This window comes from Schistosoma mansoni (genome assembly GCF_000237925.1).
Source record: "Schistosoma mansoni, WGS project CABG00000000 data, supercontig 0214, strain Puerto Rico, whole genome shotgun sequence".
NCBI lineage: Eukaryota > Metazoa > Platyhelminthes > Trematoda > Strigeidida > Schistosomatidae > Schistosoma > Schistosoma mansoni.
The window spans coordinates 253,274-272,607 of record NW_017386083.1 but is presented as its reverse complement, the minus strand read 5'-3'; the positions used below and the strand labels follow the sequence as shown (position 1 = coordinate 272,607).

At 38.3% G+C, this 19,334-nt stretch overlaps 1 protein-coding gene across 1 annotated transcript in view; it reads right to left on the bottom strand.

The window, feature by feature from the left end:
* Positions 1 to 2,715: 2,715 nt before the first annotated feature.
* Positions 2,716 to 19,334, bottom strand: part of Smp_151380 (meiotic checkpoint regulator cut4, putative) — a gene marked incomplete at its 5' end in the record, with an annotated part of 56,646 nt that continues 40,027 nt past the window's right edge. The window contains 11 exons of the mRNA XM_018792543.1: positions 2,716 to 3,181; positions 3,683 to 3,838; positions 4,276 to 4,489; positions 5,196 to 5,274; positions 5,361 to 5,437; positions 6,430 to 6,501; positions 6,733 to 6,850; positions 7,191 to 7,277; positions 9,178 to 9,665; positions 11,556 to 11,646; positions 13,024 to 13,640. Coding sequence (XP_018647234.1) covers positions 3,072 to 3,181; positions 3,683 to 3,838; positions 4,276 to 4,489; positions 5,196 to 5,274; positions 5,361 to 5,437; positions 6,430 to 6,501; positions 6,733 to 6,850; positions 7,191 to 7,277; positions 9,178 to 9,665; positions 11,556 to 11,646; positions 13,024 to 13,640 — 2,109 coding nt within the window. The 3' untranslated portion in view covers positions 2,716 to 3,071. The remainder of the gene's footprint in view (positions 3,182 to 3,682; positions 3,839 to 4,275; positions 4,490 to 5,195; positions 5,275 to 5,360; positions 5,438 to 6,429; positions 6,502 to 6,732; positions 6,851 to 7,190; positions 7,278 to 9,177; positions 9,666 to 11,555; positions 11,647 to 13,023; positions 13,641 to 19,334) is intronic.

Sequence of the window (19,334 nt, the reverse complement as noted above, 5' to 3'; positions counted from 1 at the left end):
CAACTAAATCCTTGTTTAAACTTTACCTGGTCATACTCTAGATTTAAAAATTTTCCATGTTATCTTCGAAGGCGCCAGAATTTGAAACTAAACCCACCTGTACAGTTACAGGCTCCCTTGCATATTCAGTATGATGAACAAAAGTATTTGGATTGAGTTGCTAAGAATTTTCGAGAAATTCCAATTTAAAACAGGTAGAACTAGTTGAGCACAATAAAGCCCATAAAATTTGTTACTCGCGATAAGCGAACAATTCAATACAAATCAATCATTACTAAGTTCACATATCGAAATTTCGCTACATTTTTACAAAAATGCTTAGTCTGTAAATTTCTTCGCACTGTCTTACTAACGTAAATGTGATAAACAGGGAACCTCGGTAGAAATATGCTCATACAGAAGTGTTGAAAATTATATGGTCATCTGATATAATGAGGGTGTGAGGAAGTCCAGTACATTTCCAACTGAAAAACACTTATTGAGTTGCAGTGTAGATTCTGGAGAAGGATACTGAGAGAGTGCATGTAAACAGAGATACAGGAAAATGAATACCTCTATTTTTTTATTACAACATACCCTCGGCCGCTGAGGATAAGTTGACAGAAAAAAGAATTACACTGAGAGTGACCGATTCCACTGGTGCGATTTCGCTAAAAGAATCCGGTAAATATTCCACTATGACTAGTTTACTTAATGAATATTAACGAAAATAATTGAACGTAGGTTGTTTAATCCAAAAATCAGGACTGGTATATTCTCATAGTTTAAGGTAAGAAAAAGAATGTATACACCAACGCCATTGTGATCGATTCTGAACCATGTCACACAGAGGTTAGTGACTTCAAGGACCGATGCCACATTTTGGTTTGGTCGCCTCTTATTTTCTTACAAATATCGCCAATAGTAGTCAGCATAACGCGTCGTGATAACCGGTGTTCAGGCTTGCGTAACACGTGGCCAATTGATCACAGTTGATGAAGACTTATAATCTCATTAGCTGATTTATCATCATTTCCCAATACTCTGCATACAACCTCAGTATTACTTACCCGGTGATTCCAACAGTTGCGAGCAAGATACCTAAGACATCTGTGGTCAAATACTGGTAACTCACGTGTATCTTCTACCCTTAATGTCCACACTTCTCAGCTGTAAAGTAGAACAGAGCGAACTGCTACTCAGTATACTTGTCCCTTAATTGATAGACGGATATCTCGTCTTCGCCATAGGTCACGTAAGTTGGCAAAAGCCAAACGAGCTTTCTGAATCCGTGCAGAGATTTCGTCAGACACTAACCCATTAGGGCTGATCAGACTTCCAAGATATGTGAAGTTATCGACGAGTTCGACTACTCCACTCCCTATCCTTAGTTCAGGTGTTGACGCAGGTCAGTCCTGGAATGACAACTTGCATTTGGAAGGAAAGAAACGCATTCCAAATATCCTGGCATTGTTGCTCAGTGCTAACAGAATGCTCTGCATTTTATCAGCGTCTTCACCAAACAGAACTATATCATCTCCGTATTCTAAGTCGATTAGTGGACCCCCTAGTAGGAGATCAATTCCTGTAAATTCAGTCACAGAGTGTTATTTGCAGCAGTAGGTCTATAATGAAGTTAAACAAAATTGGAGATAGCGGACAACCTTGTTGGACAACACTTGGAGTTGTAAAATCAGATGACAGTTCGCCATAAGCTCTCACTCGACTGGTAGCGTCCGAGTAAAGAACCTTTTTCAAGGTTTATGTATTTCTGAGGTACACCTTACTGTAAAATCTATTTTGAAAGTTTTGTGTTGGAAAATCCCTCCTTGTATACACTGGCAATTTGTTCCAATTGATTCCTTCAGTTGTATATTCTGTTAGTCTTTTTTATTCCATCTGAGATGGTAATATATATATATATATATATTCTATTGTGGTTTCTATTTTATTTTACATTTTCATCGGTTTCTATGTCTTTTTCAGAAGTGTATTCATATTGTTCTAATTGATACTTAGTCTTAGTTCGTCCCACCTTTGATTGTATTGCTTGGTTTGGTTGAGATTGTTCATCTTTGATTGTGAATTGAAGCGCTTGGTGAGACTATAGTTTACGGATGACCCTTGAGTGATGCTGAAGTGCCTGTGAGAATGGACACGTACTTGTTAAAACTGAGTGTTACAAACCATTTAGAATTATGATTTACAGTTGATTGTTAGGGTTAAAATTAGATTCACGGTTTTCATCAACTATATTGCCAATGAATTCCGCGCCGAAATTCAAGACTTGTTACATTGTATCTGATTGTTTCGTCCATAAATTACAGTCTCGCCAAGCACATTTCTAGAATTGGAAACACTCTGGGTTATATCGCAACCTGATATCATCTGTTGAAAGGATCTGTACGTGATCTATCCAGAAACGATAGATTAACATGTATTTGTCCCACTTGGTAATTATCTATCAAGTGTAGCACACCCCTGTTTTCCGGATGGAAAGCATATATACAGTAAAAGTAAGGGTGTAGAATGAGATCTTCATAAAAAAAATCCCACTCTAACCTGCAGTAATCACACATTAATGAGGCGGAACATTGACTGGAAGTACTGTGTACGACATGCTTTGTGGATATTGAGAACGTTGTGACCAATCCCAACTATTTAGATTATGCTTAAGATTTAAGATTCTTTGGAACCTAATCCTCAACTGTTAGAAACATACCATACAAAGTGTGATTTGTACACAGTTAATATATTATTGGCTTCCATATTGTATCTTCGTATTAAAAATAAACGTAAACAAAAACACTTGAAAGTTCAGTGATATAGTTAAGATAAAGAAACAGAAACTGGACATCAATTCACTGGATAACGATAAGAACTCAAAGTAAAAAACGGCACAGATCTTCTTGAAGCTGGTGAAAAATACATTCATGTAACACATATATTTACAAAAAAAGAATTGTAGGTGATTAAATGTACAGTACAAATAACAATAATAAATATCATATATAACAACTAAACAAAACATCTCTTTGATCATTTAATCATAATAGTAAACCATTATTTCATACACAAAGAAACTGGACTCCTTAACTGTGTGTGTAAAGAAATCTGTGGAACCAAAGTATGTTTGGAACTGGTGTTGTAGGACTATGTTGTTTTACAACTGAAAGGAAGTTGACCAACGGTAGCACATCATCTTAAAAAAAATAAAAGTAGAATCACATGTGAAACTGTAATTTAGCTAATTAGCATTCAAAGTAATAAAATTGTAGAGATGTGTTCTACGAGCTGGATTGTTTTTATGGACATCATAAACATTATAAGATCACTTCTTTTTAATATATGTGCTATTGATGTCATTTAGAAAGATCATCCACTTCGAAGAACACTCACAAGTCAAACCGTGACGTAAGTTCAAATACAAATAAGTGCTGCCAGCCAACAACTACGTACATTACGTTTTGGGGGATGTGATGAGTCACAATGAAATGGAGTATATTTGGATCAACACTTTGTTTGATCCAAGGGTTATTTAAATAGACAAAGAAACATTGAAGTATGTCTGATCAATAGGTGGTTTTATTGAGCCAAAGAAACACATACGTTCATATTCTCGTGCAAAAAATTAACCTAATTATTGTCTCTAACAATCAATAGCGACGAGGTAAAATACTGGAAGTCAAATCAATTTACTAACCTTTAGGTAAATGAGGTAACAGAATAGTATAATCAGGTAAACTGAACCACAATCGGAATGCCTTCACTAGTTTGGATTGGAATGTATTATACTGATTAACAGTAGTTGTAACATTGGATACATCAAAGTAGTAATTCTTCAAACCAACGGAAAGCTCTAGAATGAGAAAATGAAATTTAAATCAACAAGCTTCCTTGGTCACTTTTAACATGCTTTTATTTCACCCGAAATAAATTATGAAGTGAGACAGACTACATCATAATTGTTTGTTAAGTTTTAAGCGGGAACGCAGCTTTAAAACGTCACAACTTTCTTCTGCCGCAAGGAGCGCTCAAGTTGAACAAGGAAACATTTGCAATAATCAATCCAGTTAGAAACATTAATGAAAAATGATATGGTAATATGCAAACTTGTGTAGAACACAGCAAAATTGAATCGCTGTATAGACGATTATCGATAATATTCAATTTTTTAAAACCATGATAAATAGAACGAAATGCACAATAATTAATTGGAAAGACAGGTATTTTCATCAATGAGAAATATCATCAATTAAGTTATATGCGAACAATATAAATATAAGCAGTGTTTACCATCTTTATGTTTTATAAAGTTTTGAGTAACCCGCGCAGCTAAAATACGTCCCAAATCAGAGCATGATGACAACGATGGAGATAACTTTCCAATATGTTCGTGACCAGTTGATACAGTCAACTTGTTTGATGAAAACCGTTTCAAAAAAGTGACTAACAGCTTTAATTGTTTCAATATGGATAAATCCAACCACTGTTTCAAACATTCTTCGAGCTTAAAACAAAAAAAGAGTAGAGTAATAAATTATTACTTTCACTGCCATTGACAATCTTTTCAAACTGTAACCAGTACTTAAGTTTAGATCTCACAAAGTCGGGTTAAAACCTGACAAATGACAAAAAAATAGAACCACTAGTAGGTATTTCGGATTCGGTTTTCATAATCGACTAGATAATCAAAAAAGAAAGTAAAACGCTAGAAGTATTTTAAAGTGATCACGCTGAAAGGCAAAGCAAAGTACGATGTTCAAAGTTTTAGACTACAAATTACCCATTTGATTTTGTATTCTAGTATATGAAGAAGCAAATTAGGAATGGGCGCATGATCGACTTTAAGTCGTAGTTATATAGTCCCTGAATTTCAGCAATTCATCACAGTACATGAACAACTCAAAATTGAATTTAATATAAACATAAATAGTTACAATGTCTGACTAATTCTACTAAAACCTAATGGAAAATGATATACTCAAGTTTTGTAAAACAGAGCTTGAGTTTGATAGGTTGCAGGTTTAATAACTGGTCAATATACTTTCGATAATGCCTAAGAGCAACGACAATGTACTAAATTTCAACTCTCTCTTAACGCGTGGTCATCTCTAGCGAACTCATATACTGTTAACGACAAGTTACATCAGTCATTCAAAATATAAACTTAGTATTATATATATATATGACTAGAAAGAATGTTGATCAGTTACCCATGATTGCAGAACATTCAACTCTTCTCCTTCATCTCGTTGTTTAACAAAAATATAGCCAGCTTTATAAAATGTCATTCTGTAACAAAAATAAAAAAATGCAACAATAATGTATAGCGAGTGCACACTAACTTAACATTTACTTATGGAAAAACGAATTCTTACTTAAAGAGATTCCAATTATTCGTCCCATGATAAAAAACAGTAGGCCAATATTTGTCGGAATTATGAATGATTTCAAGCTGAAATAGTGGAAAATCCCAATAATTAATGAACATTTGAAGAAATCATAGGTCCAAAGTGAAACTTATTGTTTGAAATCTGTCATAAAACGATTTTCAGAAGTATACAATCAATAATTCCATTACACAGAAGTGAAGACGGAAATGCTTCAGTAGTTAAAGGTCTATGAATTTCGTATGGGTCTAATTAGACACCAACATCTCCAAAAGAATAACCTAGAAAATATTTACGACTAAGTTGTGCAAAAGAACAAAAACAACATTGAATAATATACCAGTCATGTTAGCGAGTGTTACCATTTACTCAAATTTGATTGTAAAAATCTGAAAGGTCATCTATAATAGGACGATTAATATTCAATCAGATAAATTAGGTTTACTAAATAAAATCATATTAGGCTATAAACCATAATTATTTCGGCATGGTAAATGAATAAGATATTAGACTGAATAGTTTTGGAAAGTAACGTATTTTTATCCTTCTTTCTTTGTGTGAGATTTACATAGCCCATAAGATCTGAATGGAGGGGATTTAAGCTTAAAAGGTGGGATAACAGATGTGAATAAAAGAAATATTGGGCATCTCTGATAAAAATCATGACAATGATAGTTTGCTGCAAAGAATTGCAAAACAGTGAGTTCACAGCTTACTAGAATAAAAACTAAACATGCTAGTTGATGTTAAACACTATCACACAAATCAAAATAGTCCTCCCTTTTCCTGTGGATTAAGCACTCCTATGTTTTACGCCACATAGTTTCACATGAGAGCGGTTTGTTTTCCAAAAATACTCACTAGCTTAAAAAATACTGCGATCGGTTAGAACCCTATCATAAAAGTTAGATTAGTCCGGTAAGTTTGAAGAAATCAAGGAAATTCCAACTCAAATCCTGAAAAACACATGGTAATGAACTTTCTGAAAGTTATTCGAGCAAGAAGAAGTTTACCTGGACTTTAACAACAAAAAATTTAATTTACCGGTTTAACTTACCCAAGCCATGTTTTCTAATACATCAGATGGGAAGACAAAAGTATCTTCTGATGAAACTATAACATCGGATTCCTGCAAGTATAATAAAGACAAATTGATTTAATGTTTGATAAATACAAAATACTACAACTGTGCGGAAGCATAGTGTAAAACAATTGCATTTCAAGTCTAGACCTTGATTTAGACTAACAACTACATAATTGTATTTCGTGTAAAATAGTTCCAACTAACTCCGAGATAGGTGGACATAAAAAACAAATACACATAGAAAGATCACGTGAACGTCTACTTAAAAAGACTTACACGAAGTTTGGCCTCGAAATTAGACAGAACAACACGACCAGTATCAACATCTACAGCACAGACGCGTCGAGGTATGGTAGCGAGAGCATAAAAATGACGAAGAGCTTGTAAATGATACCTGAAGAAGAATAACATTTCCAAAAGAATTAGTTCAGTAATCAACTTAAAATTTATTCTTCGGTGAAGTCATTTACTTAAGCTGTACATTTGTATTTATAGAGGTTTGATTATTATATAATTCCATAAAAGCGATTGCAGCCTCGAAAGCCTGGCTTTTAGAAAGATTTAAATGTGAGGGCTGACAATACTAAAAGTAATGAAACAATAGGATCAATTTTTTAAATACATATTTCGTAAATCCTGCCAAAGATCATCTAAAACACGTGTAACTTTATAAAATGTTGTTGTAGGGGCTTGAGGGCTATTTAGGTAAAACTATACATGTATGGTCAGCTTACCAATTATCACCAGCGAATGTAGGAAGAAGAGGGAAAAAGGATATAACCAGCATTGCAGCAGCTTCCGGTGTGTTCGCTAGTGTTAATCTGAAAATATAATAAAAACACAATTATTTATTTTAAAATCTGTTCTAAAAATCTATGCACCCAAAAAAAACTCTTAGCTTCAACTGTTATAAATGATATTATTCATGGTGGTGAATGTGCAGATCAATTAAATGCATATTAGTTTTCACATATAAGCTAACTATCAGGGGTAGACACATGAAGCACATATTTACGCGCTTATTTGTTTTGAAAACTGCTAATGAGTGGAAATGGTAGCATGTAAAGACTATGAATTAAATTAATAACACTACATAACTTTACTTGTAAGGCAATAATAACAATAGTAATAATAATTATTATTATTATCACCATTAGTATTATTTCTACTATTATCTTTATTACTACTACGAGTTATGAAACAAAATGCGGTATGATAGTCCAACTTTCTACTTTCATGCTACAATAAGACGTAAAAGTTAACAAAAATAACACAGGAAATCCAGTAAGCGAAAACTGGAAGAAAATTAACAGGGTGTAAACCTTAAAAACAATTGATTAGCAGAATGGATACTCAGTGAAATTTACAAACAGACATTTACTGAGCTACGAAATAAAATCAAAACAGATTTCATATGGTTAACAAAATATCGCTTTTATACGAACACCAGTTAGGGATAGTGCACACAGCGAAATGTTAGTGCTTATATTGCGTGGGATAATGCAAAGAATGTTCAACGCACGGAAACTACAAATGCTTTCTACACATCCAAAATGACATTAAGATTGAAAGATAGATTGTCCGTAATAGCCAACACTTTCGTCGCTAATAATTCAACCGCTAACGTAGAAAAAGTTGCATCATGAACTTACCTTCCTGTGTTTGTGAAAACATGCAGACTAATTGGCTGTGGTCCGAGTAACTATCGTAACCAATGGTTAGAGCGCCCCCAAATGCCCTGGTACGGCTGAGAGTGGGGAGAGTCCGCTCTTCCTCTCCAAATGCTCTCACATGTCCACGCGAATATAGCCTCTGCCACGGAAGTTCTAATCACTGCCTTCTCGTGGCATTACAGTTGTTTACGAAATTCAGAGGACGAAAAGCGAATGTCCGGCGCTTTAACCGGGTTGGCGGACAAGGCGAGTCCACCTAGGGCAGTTGGAAAACCCTGATTCCAAACCAATGGTGCACATGGGCTCCAGTATCCTGAAGGAACAAATGGCGCATGAACCAATTGTTGGTGACCGGCTACCATGGGACTGCATCTCCTCACGATGCTCCACTGCCTTGTGGACTAGACCTTCAGGTCAAAGGCTCCGGGTGTGGCCCCCTAAGAAAATTACCTGCTTCGGCCTGGGCACCTGGGCAGTATCACAGCCCTCACACAAATCAAATGAGATTTGTGAGGTGCATATGTATCTGGTGCTTCCTTGTACCAATATTTATGTGTTTAAATAAATAAATAAATAAATGGTTAGAGCCTCTGTGTGACATGGCTCAGAATCGATCATAATGGCGTAGGTGTATACACTCTTTTTCTTACCGTAAACTGTGAGATTAAAAATACTTTATACCTGTATTTCTACGAACGAATTCTTTCTTCCTGTATTATATCCTTATAAACAATCTTTCTATTATATATTACTAACACTGAAGTAACTACTTCTATGAATTTGGGGTTCATTTTGTTGTGTTAATGAGATGTGGCAACTTGGACCGCTGCATATATGTGCCTGGTACTACGTTGTAGCTGACTGACTGAAGCAAGTCATATTAATTCGTAAGTTGTTGATAGATACACGCATGAAGTTGAGGAATAATTCAAATGTAGGGAAACAACTGTCATGAGAACTTCAACATTATCAAAAGACTAACTTAATTTGTTAAAACGTTAAATTCCAATACGTGATAATAAAAGATGGCTAGCTATGGTTTACATACCGTCCTCCACCAAGAAACAACAAACCAACGGTGTTAGCGAGAAGCATTTGTAATCCATAACTCGGACCAAGCGCAGCACCAAATACCGACGCCACAGATACGGGACCGCTAACAGACGCTCCTGTTGAGCTAGTGGAAACCGTTTGGGTGGTTGCGGCAGCACGAGCTGCGGCGGCTGTAACAGTATGATAGAGTGAGTCTGATGCAGTGTTGTTACTTTGTCCAGAATTCAAAGTATCCGGTTTTGAATTGAATAAATGAATTGCTCGAAGTTGTCGAACCATTTTAAGCACAGTCAGATTGCCAGAGCCAGCAAGTATCATAGCGAGAGCTAAAAGACACTGAGCTGCACTTCCAACTAGCGTGGACTTCGGTAAAGATGTCTTTATTTGTTCTGAATCACATTGCTTATTTTGAGACGGTGATTTAAAAGTAAAATATGATGGGGGCCACCAAGTATCGTTTAAAAAACTTCTTGCGAGCGAGTACTAGAATGCAATAGATAGAGAGAACTTATTACACTGGTTTACAAGCCAAGAAAACTGAAAATAATAAGTGTTTATGAGTAGATGTGTTATGAATACCAAAAAAAAACACAAAATGATCGAAGGATACAATTTTGGACGAAATGGTTCATAAATGGATCATTATGGTTTTGCCACAAAGTATCTTACAAGTTTAGTTTTCAACACAGTTTATAACATCAAGGAATCAAGAAACTAAAACATTGTTATTGTTAATGGTAGTAAACAATAGAATTGATAATGTAAATGTTTCTAAAAGAGAATCATTTGTTACATTATCAAAACAAGATGATTTATTGAGTGCTTGTTAAAACATGAAACGCATAAATTCAATTAATATTCGTGATAGTCTTTCACAACGAGAAATGTAGAAGACCATGAACTTGAATTAATTTGTGGAAAACTGGATAAATTCGGACAAAAAAAGATAACTTATTTGCCTCCAAAACATTGGTAGCAGGAAATCATTCGACACATCGATTAATCTAATTAAAAGCTGACAATTTAATTACAGACAATGGAGGGGAGACAAAGATATCTGTAAGAATATTATCTATTGAGTAGAGTAAAATGAACATATTTACCGATATTTGAATATTACATTAGATCACCTGTGAGGTAATCAGCCATACCCAAAGTGGGGACTAAATAAATCTGCTACACTACAAGGTACACACTACATACAGAAATATTAGGATGAGCGGCATACGAATCGAAACGATAATAGTATAAGTAAATGTGAGATTAAACATGGAGAATTTGGTTTGAAATGAAGGAGCCATATAAGAGAATAAAAAGTATGAAATAATACTAAGACATCAGATGGAAGAGAAAGAAAATGACAAATTTATCCTCGTCACTGTGACTGATTTGGAGTTATGTCCATCTAAAAATTAATCACGATAATAACATGCAAGCGAAACCTTAAAGCTTACTTATTTCAGAGAACTAGTATCATGTGGTATGCACAAGAAAGTTTCGATAATAATCAATATACGGTAACAACATCGAGGTAATGTTATATTCCGTGGAGATTTATGAATGATAACTTTGAGAACTATTTGTGGACCAATATATGTGTATTTCCTATTGTATAATTGTCAAGTAACTAAACTATTCATATTCGTATCCCTCTTATTATGAGCTTCATTTTGACTAATAGACTATTATTATACGATTCACCATTCCTGAGTTATCCCCAGTCTATTAATTACTGTTCCCAATGTTCACAGTCACATTTGGTTAAATATTGTACAAATGTTATTTTTTATTTTATGGTACGATGTGGTCAGTTTGTTTGGTATATAAACTCAGTATATTTGAGAATAATGATTCATATTGCAGAGGCTGTTATTGGTGTTCTGGACTTAACTGGCTGGGCTAGGCAGAAAGCAGGACTGATAAGTACTCAAGACTGCTCATACGGCTTTTGTGTATCATAGGGCGATTGATACATCACTGCTCTCCAATGGGCGGTGTTATCACGTTTATATATCAAACAGGGCACATACACAATCGATATAACAGGTAACTTAAAATATATCATAGTCCAATACCACAGCAAATGATCAAGATAATTAGGGTGTAACAGATTATAAGACAATTTCAATCAATTAGGTCAAATCAACGAACAAAAAAGACTTAATTCAAGCTACTTGTGGAAGTAGCCCATCAATATTACAATTCCACACAGGTTATTTGGCTGGTGTATATTATAAATATTGTATAGAGGCAGAAGTGTAAGTCAGCTCACTTCCACAGATAACTGTTAGTTACAAAATACAAAAAAACTATTATTATTATTATTATTATTATTATTATTATCAATATTAGTAAATTCATCAAAACTATTACTAATGTATTAGCTGCATTTGAATTCGATGTCCCAGCATAACGTAAACCCATAGCTAAAGCACATCCAACTAAGATGTTTAAATAAGCCAAACTGAAATAAAGAAATAGTAAAGAATAGAGTCAAACTTTCAGGTTGCACAAACCAATGAAAGTTAAAGTATATAATTCAAGCAATAATAATAATACTAGTGGTAATACTAAAACTAATAACAATAATAATGAATTTTAAGTTCTTATGTTAAAAACTATAATGCGCCAATATATATATATATATATATATATATATATATATATATATATATAGAACACAGTGACTTGAAAACCTGAACACCGTCGATAACTGAATGTTTGTCTGACTCTATGATGGCCGTAACAAAACAGTATTCACTTTATGGTTAAATCTGATCGTTAGTGAGAAGAACAACATTGCTGTATAAATTAATAATTAAAACCGGTTAGAACTTTTGCCTGACTCAAACTCCAAATGAGAGTGCTGAATTTGCCAGTTGAAAAAAATTAATTGAGTACGTACAGAGATCTAGCCAAATAAATACCTTTTTCGTTGTTGGGTGTGTTTGTAGGTTCACTATAGGAGTAGGCCACGAAAATGAATCAATATGGTTGGCTCGTTGTTTCCTTTATGTATGCTTTCGAAACGTAATACATAGACGTCTGCAGAAATACTTACAGTAAAATTAGTGAAGCATGTCGTTTGACTAAATATAGGATAGGAACATCAAAGCTATAACACTTTTTCAGTTTCGCAGACCAATTGAGCTATTTTCTAAGCTCAGTGTTTGTGAATAAATACAAAGAAGTCGTAGAGTATGGGAAGTTAGGGAGCGAGATAAGAAACGAAAGAATCAGTTTTATATGCTCATACATACATGCCACACTGTTAAGTTCGCTACTTGAATAACGCAGAATATAGTTTACGACTACGACACTCGAAAGTTGAACCGTCGCAAATCAGAAGACAAAATAAAAGCTGGAGAAGTGTTTAATTGGTATGAATCGAAATGTACAGAAAATCACGGATATTTATAGATATTAGCATTTGTTAAACCAACATTATGATTAGGCCAATCTGCAAAGAGACATATTATGCTACTGTCCAATAGTAGCATGCTACGTTGATATTCTAGAAAGCTCTATCATGTTCTGATTGGGTAGAAACTCTTTGACTCCTTTAGGGCCTCTAGAGGCTCCGCTGTAGTTCTTGGAAACCGACTCAACACACCAAGTCCGTTAAGATCGCTGAGTGTGAACTTTCCGTATTATCTCAAAAATAAACTATTTTCATATTTTGTTGTGTTACTAATGCTTATAGTTAAAAAGTTAAGGATGTATTTATTCGAGGTCGGTAACATACATCTATTCTGTAAATATAAAGTCAACGCTAAAAGAGGATCGATAAATCAATAAAAGTATGTCTACATAGTGAATATTAGTAATAATACATACTCACCTTATGGCTTCAATATCCACTGAATCTTTATTGTGCAATCCAAATTGATCGAAGCACTCATTTTTTTCGGGAACTGCTTTGATATTGTCGACAATAGATTCCTCTTCAGACCATTGTCTTATATCATATCTCCTTGAACGTCGAACAGGTCGACCACGAACATTACTTAATGTACTTCGACGGCCCCTATTATATGCAGAACGTCCATATGCATGGTATAAAGAATCAGTAAATGTTTGATCAGGACATCGATTCTCGACATCATCTTCACTGGATAAGTCAGCCTGCCCCAATGTAGCACGAATATCTGAGACGTTCGGTGAATGTAACTTTGGTCTAGGTCTAATGGACTCGCTAAGCCTTTCAAAGAATTGTTCCGGTATGTAAGAATCTATCCACTCTTGAGTTGGTTCTATTGAATTCCAGTTAACAAGACCATAGGCAAGTGCTTGGAACAGGAGCAAGTCAGGTCGAATAAGCTCCAACTGGCGTAAAGAAGATGGCGGAAGAAGCCAACTACTGACGGTGGAATTACCACTACCCAAATAAGCCATTCCAAGAGCCATCATAGCACCAGGGGCGCTAACATCTGCGTTGTAGCAGTGAAGGTCCCGTATCTGAAACAAAAATTTGGTCAAAGGAAAAAATAACAAAGTGGAGATGGAGAGAATGGTAAATTGCGGTACGTTTGGAGTTTGCGTTACGATCACACGGTATTTATTACAAAGTGCTTATTATTTTATTTATTTATTTATTTAATCACATATATATTGGTACAAAGGGCACCGGATACATTTGCGCCACACAAAATAATGAGAATAGGAGAAGGAAGAAGATGCGTATATATAAAAGAAGGAAAAAAAAGGAAAGGAGAAGAGTAGTGGTGGGAGGAACTGAATGTACAACCAGAAGAGCTCTCTCAGTTAGGATAGTTATAGCCACTCTTTATGAAGAAAGTAGAATAAGGTTACAGCAGGATCGCCACTGGCTTCTATTCTGAGCCATATCTGATAACGTCTCTAGCCACTGTGTTGCACCATCTCTCGGACCCCAGCCAGGGAGTCGTGAAGGACCAACAGAAGCTAGCCCTTTGCAGCTTTCATGCCACGACACCATGTCATACACTGACCTCCTCTCCGCTTTTTCCAACCAGTCCCAGAGTCGGCAAATGATGCACGACGTGGAAGTCTCTGGGACGACATTCGTAAAACATGTCCAAGCCACCGAAGTCGGTGTTTCAAGATGGTGACACCAATTGAATTATCGTCTCTGCGCCCGAACACACGATGCCGAACCTCTGCATTACTAACATGGTGTTGCCACTGAATGTCAGCAATCCTTCGGAGACAACGATGATCGAACACAGAGAGACGTCTGACATCCTCAACTCGGAGAGGCCAGGTTTCACAAGCATAGAGCAAAACTGCTCTCACCGACGCGTTGTATATCCGACCTTTTACAGCCAGACTAACATCACGAAGGCGCCAAAGATGGCCCAGATTGGCATAAGCCGCTCTGGCTTTCATTATACGTGCATCAATCTCATCACTCACGCCACCACCAGCACTTATGTAGCTACCTAGATACACGAACTTCTCAACTACTTCAATCTGCTCACCATCCAGGGTGAGTACAGGATGAGAATCCTGCCAGTCTTGTAGGAGTACCTTGCACTTGGAGGGTGCAAAGCACATGCCGTACCTGCGGACACTGATTGCCAACTGACTAAGTGCAGATTGCATGCCTTGGGCATTATCGCACAGTAAGACAATATCATCCGCATACTCAAGGTCGAGAAGTCGTTCTCCAGGCAACATATCCACACCGCCATTACTTACATCCATCAGAGCTGTTTCCAGGATGTCGTCGATGGCAAAGTTGAAGAGGAATGGTGAGACTGAGCAACCCTGCCTAACCCCACTGCTCGAATGGAACAAGGGAGAAAGGTGGTTGTATGCCCTCACTCTGCCTGAGGTGTTCGTATACAGGGCCTTTAAGATGTTAATGAACTTCTCAGGCACACCCTTCTTCAATAGACAATCCCAGAGAACACTCCTGTCCAACGAATCGAAGGCAGCCCTGATATCAAGAAACACTACGATTGTTGGCCTGCGATAAGTATGACGGTGTTCTAACATTTGGCGGAGGGTGAAGATGTGATCAATGCATCCTCGACCAGAACGAAAACCAGCCTGCTCCTCGCGAGTCAATCGTTCTCGGGTTTTAAACAACCTACGAAGAATGATAGAAGCCAATAGTTTGGACGCAATCGGAAGTAGACTTATCCCCCGGTAGTTATTGCAGGAACAACGTGAACCCTTTTTAAAGATAGGGACGACTATCGACTCATTCCATGATGTTGGAACACTTTCTTGCTCCCAAACCTTTGCAAACAACACAGTCAGTTCCTTAGTCAGAAAGTCACCACCATCTTTAAAAAGAGCCGGAGGTAAGTCATCTGGGCCCGGTGATTTGTAACGTTTCAAGAGTTGCAGTTCCTTGCGGACTTCCGCCTCGTTTGGTGGGTCAGTCGTCACCGGCCATGGGGGGCAGGACAAACTGGTTGATGTTGCCGGAGCAGCAGGCCAGTTGAACTGCCCTTCGAAAAATTCCGACCATCGTCCAAGACGTCGAGAGATGTTAGTGATTGGCATCCCGTCGTCCTCGTAGATTGTTTCACTCACACCAGACTTCTTTCTGCCAGTGGCTCGGATGAGTTGGAAGAGCTTCCGGCAGTTACCAGATGCAGCTGCTGCTTCCATCTCATTAGCACGCTCCGACCACCAGGCTTCTCGGTCCTTACGCAAGCTTTGCCCAATTTCATTACGTAACAGCCTTCGTTTGTGGTCAAACTCACGGTCACCCGGAGTAGACCGACGGGCTTCGATCAGTTGTAAGGAGCCAGAAGAAACCCAGTGCTTATAAGCGGGACGTTTCGTGAAGCCGCAAGCGGCTTTACTCGCCATTTTCATGGCGTCGTGAAGATGCAACCAATGCTCATCTATACTTTTCGATGGGATGGTAGCTAGCCTAGAAGCTAGCTCCGCTCGATATTTACTTGCAACAGAAGTTTCAGCCAGTTTACTAACATCAATCCGTTGGTGGTGGTCAATCCTTCGGCCACTGAAAAGTAAGGTAAGATTGGCGCAGACCAGGGCATGATCAGACTCCAGATAAGTACTCCAAAAGGAGCGGCAGTCTTGTACACAACCACGCCAGCAGTAGCTGATCGCGATGTGATCAATCCGAGTCCAGGCTTGAGATGCAGAGGGAGGACGCCAGGTGGCACATCGGTGGTGGCTGTGCCGGTAGTTAGTGCTAGCCAGAAACAGTTTGTGGTCTGTGCACGGTTGCAGTAGATGGTCCCCGTTATCTGTCCTGCGACCAACAAGTCCCCATCGGCCACCTAAACGACTCTCTTCTGTGCCTAGACGCCCGACCTGAGCATTCAAGCCTCCGGCTAATACTACAATATCTGTCGAACGCGCTTTCTCGAGAAGAACTGTTAACTGATGGTAAAACTCATCCTTGATTGCATCCGGGCTGCAATCTGTCGGGGCATAGGCGGAGATGACGAAAAGACACCGTTTCTCACGCCGGTTTCTTCTCACTTTGATGGAACTTTCTAATCTAACAGCACATAACCGACTGTTAATGGGGATCCAATCGATTAGTGCTGCCTCAGCTCTAGCGCTTAGTGCAACACCAACGCCAGCAAGACCAGACGAAGATGCCACAGAGTCCACGGATAAGCGCACGTAAAACAAGCTTTTCGAAGCGACAGATGGAGAACGAATTTGTAGTACTTCACTAGAGTCTTGAATACGGGTCTCGGATGGACAGCAAACGTCAACATTAAGACCTTCCAAAGACATAGCCAGCCCTATCTGTTGTCCGATCTGCATTAGTGTGCGAACGTTGAAGGAAGCCAGCTTGAACGGCGTACGTGGTTTCAGAAAGACTGCTTCAGTATTCGTAATCGGCGGAAGCATTCACTTTCAACCAGACAGTGACTGGAGATCGTTTAGATAGGACAGAGTTTCCACCATGGGCGAGCTACTGCATAAGTTGGAAAGGAAGGATACACAATTTGGGAATAAAGGGAGTGAAAAAGCGATGTAGTAAATAATAGTAATAACAATAATAATAATGGTAATAATAATAATAATGTAAATTGTCTTTCTTCTATTAGGAACGAGAGCAGTGTAGTTAGTGTAGTGCGTCATTTCATGTCATTTGTGTGTGGGCTGTGATACTGCCCGGGTGCCCAGACCGAAGCAGGTGGTTTTCTTAGGGGGCCACACCCCGAGCCTTTGACCTAAAGGTCTGATCCACAAGGCAGTGGAGCATCGTGAGGAGATGCAGTCCCATGGTAGCCGGTGACCAACAGCAGGTTCATTCGCCATTCGTTCCATCAGGATACTGGAGCGCATGTGCACCATTGGTTTGGAATCAGGGTTTTCCAACTCCTCTAGGTGGATTCGCCGTGTCCACCAACCCGGTTAAAGCGCCGGACATTCGCCTTTCGTCCTCTCACTTTCGTTAACAACACCCCCGCCACGAGAAGGCAGTGAGTAGGACTTCCCTGGCAAAGGCTATATATTCGCTGGCCATGTGAGAGCATTTCGAGAGGGAGAGTGGACTCCCCCACTCTCGGCCGTACCAGGGCATTTGGGGGCCTGCTGGCCGATTTGACATAGGGTACATACACTGAAGGCTCCAACTTGTATTTTCGAGCTAGGTTTCAGTATACCTGTGACAATATTTAGCGAAATGGAAACATTGGCAATGGTGAAAATTACGAGGGAAGTCGCACAGGGAATTTAGGAAATGCTGGTCGTGAAGGTCATCGTTTCGTCGTTGTCTCTAACCTGAAAGAATTTTCCGAACGGTACCTGAAACTGAACCTAGGTAAGGATTGATATTACAAACACAAGAGCGCAACCGTAGTGCATTATTCCGACTGCAGCTATTCTACAGCTACTACCAGTTCCATGCACACACAACGGAGGAGGGTTGAGCATGGGGTCGACAACCCCATCACGTAAATAATAACATTGCCAAAAAAACACTGACCAGATTAAACAAATTAAACCATTCAAACTCTGCCCTCTGGGTTGAAGGATCTTCATGAAGAAGAATTATAACGCCTCATAATGAAAGCCAAGATTCTTCGGAAGTCATGAGGCTGATGCACCTTCTAACAGACAGATCAAAAATTAATATAGGTAAATGGAATGTTCGGACAATGTAGGAAACCGCGAGGACCAGTCAAATAGCTACGGAAATGAGGAGATACAACTTGGCGGTTCTCGGAACCAGGGAAACCCATTGGACCCAAGCTCGACAGAAAAGAATAAATTCGGCAGAGATGCTGCCGTACTCTGGTCACAAAAAACAAAATGCATACACAAAGCTACATGGGTCTCACCAAATCACATCACGGAGAACCAGACAGATCATGTTTGCATCACTAAAATATTCAGAAGGTCAGTGGAAGATGTGAGAACTAGGAGAGGAGTTGACAAAACTTCAGATCACCACCTGGTGGTCGCCAAGATGAAACTGAAATTGGAGAAGCAGTGGAAAACTGGAGAAACAGCATTACAAAGGTTCAATACAGTCTTCCTTCGACATACTGACAAACTCAACGAATTCAATATAACTCTCAACAACAGGTTTCAAGCCTCACAAGATCTACTGAAAGAAGAAGAAACTGCTATGGTGGACAAGTGGAAAGGGGTCAAAGAAGCACTAACTTCAACGTGTCACGAGGTGCTCGGCCGCAACAATCATTATCATAAGGAATGGATCTCCATTGAAACCCTCGCCAAGATTCAAGAAAGGAAGAACAAGGAGACAGCAATTAACAACAGTAGAACAAGAACAGAGAAAGTCAATGCACAAACTGAATACACAGAAGCAAACAAGCAAGCGAAGAACAGCATTAGAGCTGACAAATAGAAATATGTGGAAGAGCTAGCAACGACAGTGGAAAAAGCTGTAACAGAAGGAAATATGAAACAACTACATGACACAACGAAGAAACTGACAGGGAACTATTGTAAATCAGAGATCAGTCAAAGAAAAAGGGGGAAAGCCAATCACCGAAATTCAAGGACAGGGGAACAGATGGGTAGAACACTTTGAAGATCTCTTGAATAAACCGGCTCCATTGAATCCACCGGACATTGAAGCAGCACCTACAAACCTTCCTATAGATGTTACTCCACCAACGATCGAAGGAATCAGGATGGCCATCAGACTAATCAAGAGTGGGAAAGCAGCAGGATCTGACAAAATGCCAGCTG